Below are 9,790 nucleotides of genomic sequence, written 5' to 3'. Positions count from 1 at the left end.
ATTCAATTAATTTTTAGTTAATTTATATGTACCTTTCCCTAAAAAAAATCATAAATTAGAAGGCCTTTAATAGTTTATTTCGTTCCTTTCATATCTGCAATGAATGAAACCAAAATCCGTGGCGTTTGGAAAAGGTCAGAATTTTCAAGAAAATAATGAAAAGTGAAAAATTCTATGTGTGATTCCTAATATTTTTGTGAACTTTAAAATTCTTCCATCCCTGCAATTGAAAATCTCATAAAATATTGACTTTTTCCTAGAAATTATGATTTAAAAAATAATAATAAACACTTTTCTATGAATGATAGAATCATATCATTGTGGAGCTTAATTTAATCTAAAGAAATTATTTATCTCAGAGAATGCTTAGAAAAACTGGAAACAAGTCCATTAAGTTTTATATTAATATTTGAGCTTAGTTTAAACAGCAACTGATAGACAAAAAACTGCAGGGAAAAAAGGATACCACCAGACTTCCTAGGATGCATATGATCCACATAATGTACAGGCTTATCTTCCCCCACATTCCCCAATATACTCATCCATGAAAACCTGATTCCAAGGTCTCATTTCATTTGAATTATTCATACCACTCGTTAACATAAGTGACAAGTCCATAACACAAGAATAATAAACAGTTTTCAGCTAAGTTTATAATCCAATGTTTATAATAAATAAAAGAAAAAAATAATAAAATAAAATAAATAATAATCCGATGTGTATGACTCTGAGGCTAATTGGCGTACGCTGATCCCAAAGCCCCAGTTAGCTTAACCTGCACCGTTTTAAAGGCCTCTCTTTCCAGGGGAGTTGGTTATAAATACCGGCCGAGCTCTTCCAGACCGGGTCGTTTCAGGCTGGCGACGAGCGGAGAATCGGGGAGCGAAGAAGAGGGGCGATGTCGTGCTGGTCGTCGTCTTCCTCGGAATCGGAGGACGAAGGCCGAGACGCGTACAGGAAGGGAGGATACCACGCCGTTCGCCCCGGCGACAGGTTCGGAGCTGGCCGCTACGTCGCTCAGAGGAAGCTCGGCTGGGGCCATTTCTCCACCGTCTGGCTCGCCTACGACCTCCGCTCCAACGTACGCCCTTTGTTCTTCATCCTCGCCGTTCTTCCGTTTTTTTTTCTTTCAGATCCGATCAAGGTGGCCGCGATCGTCGTTTTCCCCCAATTTTTCTGGTTTAATCTGGATCGGTAACTCTCTATTCACCGATTCGGTGTAATCGGCGATCGTCAATCTGATCTGGATCAAGATCGGACGGAAGAACAAAGTGGCATTGACCGTATGAAAATATCCGTAGAATCGAGAATCCTAGAAAACTTGCCGTTCCTTGATCAATTCATCCCGTTGTTCTTCGAGATCGGACGGAAGAACAATCCAGCCTTGACCGACTGAAAATTTCCGTAGAATCGAGAATCCCAGAAAACTTACGATTCCTGGAACAATTCATCCCGTTTTTCTTCGAGATCGGACGGAAGAACAATTCAGCCTTGACCGACTGAAAAATTCCATAGACGAAAGTCGAGAATCATAGAAAACTTGCGATTCCTGGATCAGTTCATCCCGTTCTTCTTCGAGATCGGACGGAAGAACAATCCAGCATTGACCGTATGAAAAATTTCCGTAGAATCGAGAACCATAGAGAACTTGCTATTCCTGGTTCAATTCATCCCGTTCATCTTCGAGGTCGGACGGAAGAACAATCCGGCGTTGAGCGAATGAAATTTTCCATCGATAAAAGTTGAGTATCATAGAAAACTTTCGATTCATTGATCAATTCATCCCGTTTTTCTTCGGAATCGGACGGAAGAACAGTCCGGCGTTGACCGATTGAAAATTTCCATAGATGAGAGTCGAGTATCATAGAAAACTAGCGATTCCTGGATCAATTCATCCCGTTCTTCTTTCAGATCGTACGGAAGAACAATCCAACATTGACCGTATGAAAAATTTCCGTAGAATCGAGAATCCTTGCGGTTCCATGATCAATTCATCCCGTTTTTCTTCGAGATCGGACGGAAGAACAATCTAGCATTGACCGTCTGAAAATTTCCGTAGAATCGAGAATCATAGAAAACTTACAATCCGGCGTTGACCGAATGAAAACTTCCATAGATGAGAGTCAAGAATCACAGAAACCCTGCGATGCAGAGATACGTGGCGCTGAAGATCCAGAAGAGCGCTGCGGAATTCGCGGAATCGGCTCGGCACGAGATCAAGATCCTGTCGGCGATCGCGGAGGGCGATCCCTCGAGCTCCAGATCGGTGGTCCGCCTGCTGGACAGCTTCATCCACAGCGGCCCCAACGATCGCCACATCTGCCTCGTCGTCGAGCACCTCGGCGACAGCCTCCTCCGCCTCATCAAATTCAACCGCTATACCGGCCTCCGCCTCCCCGCCGTCAAGCACATCTGCAAATCCATCCTCTCCGGCCTGGACTACCTCCACCGTCAGATCGGCATCATCCACGCCGATCTCAAGCCCGAGAACGTGCTCCTCGTCGCCGCCATCAACCCCGCCAAAGACCCCGCCCGTTCCGGCGCGCCGCCGCTGCTTGAGCGCCCCGAAGGCGGTGCCGTCTTCTCCACCGCCGTGCAGCGGCGCCTGCGCCGCAAGGCCAAGCGGGCCGTCGCCAAGATCGCCCAGCGGCGCGCCTCCTTCATCGCCCTCCCCGCCGAGAGGGAGAGGAGCTTGGACGACGTTGACCTGGACTGCAAGATCGTTGACTTTGGCAACGCTTGTTGGGCCGGGCGGCCCTTGTCGGACCACATCCAGACCCGCCAGTACCGTGCCCCGGAGGTCATTATCGGATCCGGCTACTCCTTCTCCGCCGACTTGTGGTCCTTTGGCTGCATTGCCTTCGAGCTCGCCACCGGGGAAATGCTCTTCTCTCCAAAGGACGGTCAGGGATTCACCGAAGACGAGGTACGTGGACGGTTTTTTTTTCCAGATGAGGTATATAGTGCAGGGGCACCGAGAGGACAGTTTTTTCATCCCAAGACTAAAAAATCATCCCGTCCGCAAGGTTGAATGAAAACTGGGATGGAAATTCGTCTCGAGATGAATGGACAGTATGGTTTTTTTGTCATCTCGGACAGAAAAACTGTTCCATCCAGAGGTCTCCGACGAAAAAACTGTCCCATCTGCATCTCTGCACAGATTCCAGACGTCTGACGGGACGATCTTCATCCCGTCCCGTCCATCGTCCAGGTCCTGGACGATCCAGAACTACAATAGTGCAGGGACGAGAACACAGTTTTTTAATCCCAGGACGGAAAAATCATCCCAACCGCAAGGTTGGAGGAAAAGCAGGATGGAAATACATCCCAAGACAAACCAACGAGACAAAAAAACTGTCTTAACAGCATCCCTGCACTGATTCCAGATGTCAGACGGGATTATCTTAGTTCCATCCAGTCCATCGTCCAGGTACCGGCCGATCCAAAAGTACCAGTGCAGGGATGCCGACGGGGCAGTTTTTTTGTTGCAGGACAAAAAATGTCTTGTCCACGAGGTTGGACGAAAACTGAGACAGAAATTCGTCCCAAGAATAGACAGGGCAGTTTTCATCCACTCGGACTAAATAACTGTCCCGTCTGGAGATCTCGGACGAAATAACCGTCCCGTCTGCATCCCTGCACTGATTCTGGACATCAGATGGGATGATCTTCATCCCGTTCCATCCTTCATCCATGTCCCAGCCTATCCGGAACTAAAGTAAATTAAAAGAAATAAAAACAATCCCGATTTACCTGTACTTATAAATTATATTGCCACTGGCAGGATCATTTGGCGCAGATGATGGAGCTACTGGGGAAGATACCGAAGAAGGTAATTGAAAAAAACAGAATGAAACACCATTTTAAAATTGGGTAAGTGAGAAGCGTTGACCGCAGGTGGCGTTGGGTGGGGCCCGGTCAAAGGATTACTTTGACCGCCACGGGGACCTGAAGAGGATAAGAAGGCTGAAGCAATGGTCGTTGGAGGAGCTGCTCGTAGAGAAGTACAGTTTCGAAGAGCAGGCGGCGGGGGAATTTTCAAACTTTCTACGCGCCGTGCTCGAGTACGAGCCGGAGGAGAGACCGTCGGCCGGGCGGTGTCTACAACACGCCTGGCTGGGCGGTGACGGGACCGCCGCCGACCGCGGAGAAGACGGTCAACTCTAGAACATTTAACGGCTGTAGATATTTTCCACGAGAAAAAAGGGCCGTTTTTTTACTAGATTTCTCCCCAAGAATCTGCTACCAGAGTGGGCGAGAGACAGTGGTGTAAAAGGAAGAGCAATAAAGACGGAAGACGGCCATCGAATCGTTCCCGGAGTCGCCTCGGCTCACTCGTCATCGTCATCCTGCGATGGAAACTTTCATCAAAGAAATATTCCACGTTGGTTTTTGAATTTATGATAAAATCGCCGGTTCTTACCTCGTCGCTCTCGTCGCCCTCGTCGTCGTCGTGGACCTCCGATTTCGACTTATCGGAGTCGTTTTCTTCTTCCGCCGCGTCTTTCGCGCTCTGATTCATGGATTGCGAGTATTGTATCAATGTTGATCATGAAGAAAGAAATGGAGGATCGAGGGATTTGGTTGACGCGTACCTTCTTGTTGTAATCGGCCATGACTTTTTCAAAATCGGCCTTCCGCTTGTTGGCTCGGCTCACGTATGGAGCTTTTTCCTGAATTCGTCATGATCAGGAGCGTTCGGAGTTAGAACTAGGATTGGATTGGGAGTTGCGATCTTAGCGTGAGTTGAATTGCTACTTACAGCCTCTGTCATGCTCTTCCATTTCGCTCCGCCTGCTTTCCCCACCTGTCGCCGATAATTGGGATCAGCGAAGTGGTGGATTCGAATTTGGCATAGAAATTTAGTAGGATCGTCAAAACTTACAGCGGCGACGGACTTGTTATCCGGATTTTTCTCCTTAAACTGTTTCCTGAACTCTTCCCTAAATTAATTGTCAATTAATAAGACGCGAATGAGGAAACAGAATCACGGCACAGAACATTTGACAAGATCTGATCGGATCAGATGATGAGGTAGGATGATATCTTACATGAACACGAAGAAAGCACTGGCAGGCCTCTTCGGTTTGTTCGGATCCTTGGCCGCCTTCTTCGACTTCAAGCTAGCCGCACGCTCCGTTCCTTTCCTCTTAACAGCCAGCCTACATTCGAAAAAAAAATTTGGCAAAAGATTATTCAAAATACTAAGATAAAGCAAACGCAAACGCATCATTGACGACAACAACGCGAAAACTCCAGAGGTCGGAGATCCGCGAGTCCGCAAATAGATAAAAAGAAATAAATAACAAACAAAAGAAGACGAACACACCTGCCATCGGCCTTCTTCGTCTCCGCCTTAGCTTTTCCTCCCTTCATTGCAAATACTAGAAGTACGAGAAACAGTACAGGTAAAAAACAGGACAAAAGAGGCAAAATCACCAACAACAAAAACGAAAAAACGAAAATCTAATGCAATCGATGCAGACTTCCGAGAGGAACAAAGGCTAGGGTTTCTTAGCGGCCGGCGAAGAGACGGTCGGGAACAGGCACAGCAGGTCGCGTTCGTTAGGCGGCGTGGTGATGAACAGTTGCTTACGAGAGAGGAAGGGGGGTATAAGAAGTGGGCGTGTACCGGAACGTGGAATTAAATTCCAAATTACCGAGATTACTTGGGGTCCGCGTTTGCGCGGGATTTACTCCATCAAGAGCCACGTAAGCAGCCACGTAAGCGATCCGAGTGATCCCCGCCAATTCGCTCTTTTGTGCTTCCTCTGTGCTTTCCTACGCATCCCTCTGCGGGGCCCACTAAAAATCCACGTAGGAAAATTGAAAAGAGTTTGTTTACAAGAACTAAGGGCGGGAGTGAGACCGGGCCCGGTCAATCTCGTCCGTAGAAGACGGGAAGATCTCCACGTAGCGGGATCCGACGGTCATCCGGTCTTTGGCCAGCATCGCGGTGGCCGCCACCGCCGTGGAGGAGAATTCCACGTAGGCCTCCCCCGTGGCGCGGCCGTCGGGTCGATGCGCCACGTGGACATTCTCCGGTGCCACGTCGAAGTCCGAGAAGAAGTCAGCGATATCTGCACACGTGGCGGAGAAGGGGAGGCCCCGCAGCTTGAGGACCCCCGAGCTGACGGCTGCTGACTTGGCTTCCCTCGGAGGCGGAGTGCCACGTGGGCAGTCCAGCTCAGCGGCGATAGCAGCGTAGTAGTCTGGCTTCTTGCAGCGGAAGACTTCCACGTAGCGGCGGCCCATGTTGAGGCGGTCGCGCTGGAGCGCCAGCTCAGCATGGAGGGGGGTGGCGAAGACCACGTAGGACTCGCCGGAGAAGCGGCCGGCTTTGTGGGTCAACAGGCAGTCAACGATGTCGAGGCCGGAGAAGAAGCGGTAGACGTCGAGCTCGGTGCAATTGAAGGGCAGGCCGCGGAGCTTGACAGCCGGAAAGGGGAAGGCGGCGGCGGCGGAGGGGACGGGCGAGGCAGCGCCGCCGCTGAAGCCGGTCCTGCTGCCGTAACCGGGAAGGTAGTTGGCGGCGGTGCCGCTCACTGCGAAGTAGGGATCGGATTCCGTCATTCGGGGCCTCTTTGACCCGACTTCATACCCGCTCCCCAACATTGCCCTTGATTGTTAATTAGCCACCGTCCCCAGCCAAGAAGAAGGAACCAAAAAAAAAGAAGAAAAAGAGGAAAGAGCCCCCCAACAACTCAATTCCCATTCTTGATGAACAATCCCAAAAGAATTAACAGCAGAAACTTTGATTTGAAAGAGCTCATTATTCTCTCCCCAATGCAATTCACATTCTTGAGGAACAATCCCAAAAGAATTAACTGCCGAAACTTTGACTTGAAAGAGCTCATTATTCTCTTCCCAATTCAATTCCCATTTTTGATGAACAATCCCAAAAGAATTAACAGCAGAAACTTTGATTTGAAAAGGCTCATTATTCTCTCCCCAATTCAATTCCCATTTTTTATGGACAATCCCAAAAGAATTAGCAGCAGAAACTAAGATTTGAAAAGGCTCATGATTCTCTCCCCAATTCAATTCCCATAATTGATGAACAATCCCAAAAGACTTAACAACGGAAACTTTGATTTGAGAGAGCTCATAATTCTCTCCCAAATTCAATAAATAACTGTAGACAGTGGACTAGTCATGGATAATAGAGAATTCGAAAAAACTAGATTTTTCAGTTGTTCGAAGAAGTTAAACATCTTTGAAACCAATATCGCGAACAGTTTTCATTACGAACGTCATGCAAATGGAGCGTAAAATTGATAGAAGAACAGGATTAAGGTTTAGTACCCTAATTTAATTCTTGTTCTAGGGTCGTAATGTAGATCTTCACAGCTTCTTTAATATCGAAGCTGTGATTTTGGAACAACATACGGTTGCTGATACGAAATATCCTATCAACGATAAATGCTTGGTTTCTCAGCAAAGAAGTCTCGTAAATTAGGGACAGGGCCATCTTTCAGTCTCGTGTTGTTGATCAGACATCTCACTCATTATTTGACCCAGTTCTTACAACCAATATCCAATTAAAACTGATAATCCTATACAACGAAATCATTAAACACCGCTCTCCTGATCAGAAATGCCAACGACTTACCCTAGTGAAAATGCCAACGACTAACTCTCCGTAAAAAAATATTGCTTCTACCTAGTGTAAGCCAAAAAATCATAAAAAAAGGGAAAGAAAACACACGCAAAATATCCAATCACCTTCAAAAATCCAAGACGAACGAACGTTCATTGCCGAAAAGGAGAAATTAGACAAAATGAGCTGAAGTGCTTACCCCTTTGAGCCGTAGATGCTCATGGCGCTCAAGAACAGCAAACACCGGGAACACCGTCAACCGAAGAGAAAACGACGATGCCTCTAAGTCGTAATCGGAACGAATTAGCACCACGCAAGTCGAATCCTTCCTTTAGAACAACAAGATCAGAGAATCATCAACCAGAATTATAGGCTTCAAAGAAGGAAACCCTAGCAAGCTGAACGTTTTGACCACCAAGAACGATTGGGCTCCAACATCGAACGGGAAGAACTTGGTGCGGTATTTATAGTCCCCAGGCCATAATTTAAAAGTAGGCCCAAAGCCCACTATATTAAATGGGCCTCACATTAAATCACCCGATAGACTCCGTCATCCGTTCTGTCGCTTCCGGACTTTCGTTCCGTCCCGTCCTCGTCTGACGTTCACTGCCGTTTGCGTATGTTACTTTACCCGTTCCGCCCGGCGTCCCGGCGGGAACGGAACGAAACAGCGTCCTCTGTGAGACTGTGACGGACAGTTAACCAACATGCCGTTCCGTCTCGTCCAATCCGTCATCCCTTAACTGGACCTTTAAGACGACGATGAGACCAGCTGTCTCAGGGGAAGGAATTAGAGAGAGAAAGACAGAGAAAAAGGGAAATATAGAGAAATAGAGAGAGATAAGAGAGAGAGAGAGAGAGAGATAAAGATTCGGAAGAGAGGGGGGGGTAAGAGAAAGAAAGAGAAAAAGACGGAGAGAGGAAGAGACAGAGTGAGAAAGAGAGGGAAAGACAGAAGTGTGAGCAAGAGACAAGAAAGAGGGAAAGAAAAGAGACAAAGATATAGTAGGGAAAGAGAGAACTGGAGAGAGAGAGAAGTAGAGAAGTAGAGAAGGAGAAACAGAGAGAGAAAGAGAGAAGATAAAGAGAGAGAGAGAGAGAGCAAGAGACATTGAGAGAGGGAAAGAAAAGAGACAAGGATAGAGATGGGAACAGAGAACTGGAGAGAGAGAGAGAGGAATAGAGATAGGGAGAGAAATAGGTCCGTAGAGAGAGAAATATAGAGAGACAAAGAGAGAGAGGTAGATGTAGAGAGAGAGAAAGAAAAAAGAGAGTAAGAGACAGAGAGAGAAATAGGTAGAGAGAGTCATAGAGAGAGGGAAAGAGAAAATGAAAGTGAGAGATGCAGGAAGAGACAAAGAGAGAGAAAGTAGAGAAAGACAGAAATTGATAGAGAGAAAGAGAGAAGCACAGAAAGACACAGAGAGAGAGAGAGAGAGAAAAAGCATAGAAAGACAAAGGGAGAGAGAGAGAGAGAGAGAGAGAGAGAAAAGCATAGAAAGACAAAGGGAGAGAGAGAGAGAGAGAGAGAGAGAGAGAGATAAAGAGAGGGGGATAGAGAGAGGCAGAAAAGAGAGAGAAACAGAGAGAGGCAAAGAGAGGGAGAGAGAGAGAGAGAGAGACATAAAAGAGAGAGAAGCAGAGAGAGACAAAGAGAGGGAGAGAAACAGGGAGAAGGAGAGACAAGCAGAGAGGGAGAGAAGCAGAGAGAGACGGAGAGAGACAGACACTCAGACAGAGGGAGAGAGAGAGAGAGAGAGAGAGAAAGAAAAGCATAGAAAGACAAAGAGAGAGAGAGAGAAACAAAGAGAGGGGGATAGAGAGACAAAAGAGAGAAGAAGAGAGTGAGAGACAGAGAAGAGAAGCAGAGAGAAGGAGAGAGAAGCAGAGAGAGGGAGAGAGAAGCAGAAAGGAGAGGCAAGCAGAGAGAGACAGAGGGAGAGAGAGGGAGAGAGAGGGAGAGACAAGCAGAGAGAAGCAGATAGAAAAAGAAGGAGAGAAGCAGACAGAGAGAGAGAGAGAGAGAACCAGATAGAAACAAAGAGAAGGAGAGACAGAAGCAGAGAAAAAAAGAAAGAGAGAAGCAGACAGAGAAAGGGAGAGAGAAGCAGATAGAGAGAGAGAGAAGTAGGTAGAGAAAGAGAGAGAGAGAGAGAGAGAGAGAGAGAGAGAGATAGAGAAGCAGATATA

The 9,790-nt window shown here is 47.2% G+C and overlaps 3 protein-coding genes across 4 annotated transcripts in view; 1 reads left to right on the top strand and 2 right to left on the bottom strand.

Annotated features, from left to right (window-relative positions):
* Nucleotides 1–839: 839 nt before the first annotated feature.
* LOC144710123 (uncharacterized) lies at nucleotides 840–4,224 on the top strand. Its single transcript, XM_078583796.1, has 4 exons — nucleotides 840–1,081; nucleotides 2,153–2,926; nucleotides 3,785–3,832; nucleotides 3,898–4,224. Exons 1-4 carry the CDS (start codon nucleotides 899–901, stop codon nucleotides 4,165–4,167), a joined length of 1,275 nt encoding a protein of 424 aa, XP_078439922.1. The 5' UTR covers nucleotides 840–898; the 3' UTR covers nucleotides 4,168–4,224.
* Nucleotides 4,189–5,640, bottom strand: LOC144710126 (HMG1/2-like protein). Its single transcript, XM_078583799.1, has 8 exons — nucleotides 5,487–5,640; nucleotides 5,330–5,384; nucleotides 5,052–5,162; nucleotides 4,886–4,943; nucleotides 4,763–4,807; nucleotides 4,596–4,673; nucleotides 4,424–4,513; nucleotides 4,189–4,349 (listed from the first exon to the last, which is right to left on the bottom strand). The coding sequence occupies exons 2-8, from the start codon at nucleotides 5,374–5,376 to the stop codon at nucleotides 4,332–4,334; spliced, it is 447 nt and encodes a 148-aa protein (XP_078439925.1). The 5' UTR covers nucleotides 5,377–5,384; nucleotides 5,487–5,640; the 3' UTR covers nucleotides 4,189–4,331.
* A 154-nt stretch (nucleotides 5,641–5,794) lies between these two features.
* The window catches only part of LOC144710125 (uncharacterized), a 4,010-nt gene continuing 14 nt past the window's right edge, over nucleotides 5,795–9,790 (bottom strand). Inside the window, exons 1-2 of one of the 2 annotated variants that reach the window (XM_078583798.1) lie at nucleotides 7,800–8,985; nucleotides 5,795–6,619 (exon numbers count right to left, since the gene is read on the bottom strand). In XM_078583798.1, coding sequence (XP_078439924.1) covers nucleotides 5,851–6,619; nucleotides 7,800–7,822 — 792 coding nt within the window. In that variant the 5' untranslated portion in view covers nucleotides 7,823–8,985 and the 3' untranslated portion in view covers nucleotides 5,795–5,850. Of the gene's footprint in view, nucleotides 6,620–7,799 lie in introns of both variants that reach the window. The other variant, XR_013583220.1, reaches the window with a different exon arrangement.

Source organism: Wolffia australiana, chromosome 12 (genome assembly GCF_029677425.1).
Source record: "Wolffia australiana isolate 7733 chromosome 12, ASM2967742v1".
Lineage (NCBI taxonomy): Eukaryota > Viridiplantae > Streptophyta > Magnoliopsida > Alismatales > Araceae > Wolffia > Wolffia australiana.
Note: the sequence above shows the minus strand (reverse complement) of the source record. Positions and strands in the feature narration are given on the sequence as shown.

Excerpts from the sequence above, each read along its gene's own strand:
- LOC144710126 (XM_078583799.1), bottom strand. The coding sequence starts at position 5,376 with ATGAAGGGAGGAAAAGCTAAGGCGGAGACGAAGAAGGCCGATGGCAG. Across the intron at positions 5,163-5,329 it reads ACGAAGAAGGCCGATGGCAG|GCTGGCTGTTAAGAGGAAAG; the intron begins GTGTGTTCGTCT and ends TTTCGAATGTAG. Across the intron at positions 4,944-5,051 it reads AGTGCTTTCTTCGTGTTCAT|GGAAGAGTTCAGGAAACAGT; the intron begins GTAAGATATCAT and ends CAATTAATTTAG.
- LOC144710123 (XM_078583796.1), top strand. The coding sequence starts at position 899 with ATGTCGTGCTGGTCGTCGTCTTCCTCGGAATCGGAGGACGAAGGCCGA. Across the intron at positions 1,082-2,152 it reads CCTACGACCTCCGCTCCAAC|AGATACGTGGCGCTGAAGAT; the intron begins GTACGCCCTTTG and ends CCTGCGATGCAG. Across the intron at positions 3,833-3,897 it reads TGGGGAAGATACCGAAGAAG|GTGGCGTTGGGTGGGGCCCG; the intron begins GTAATTGAAAAA and ends CGTTGACCGCAG.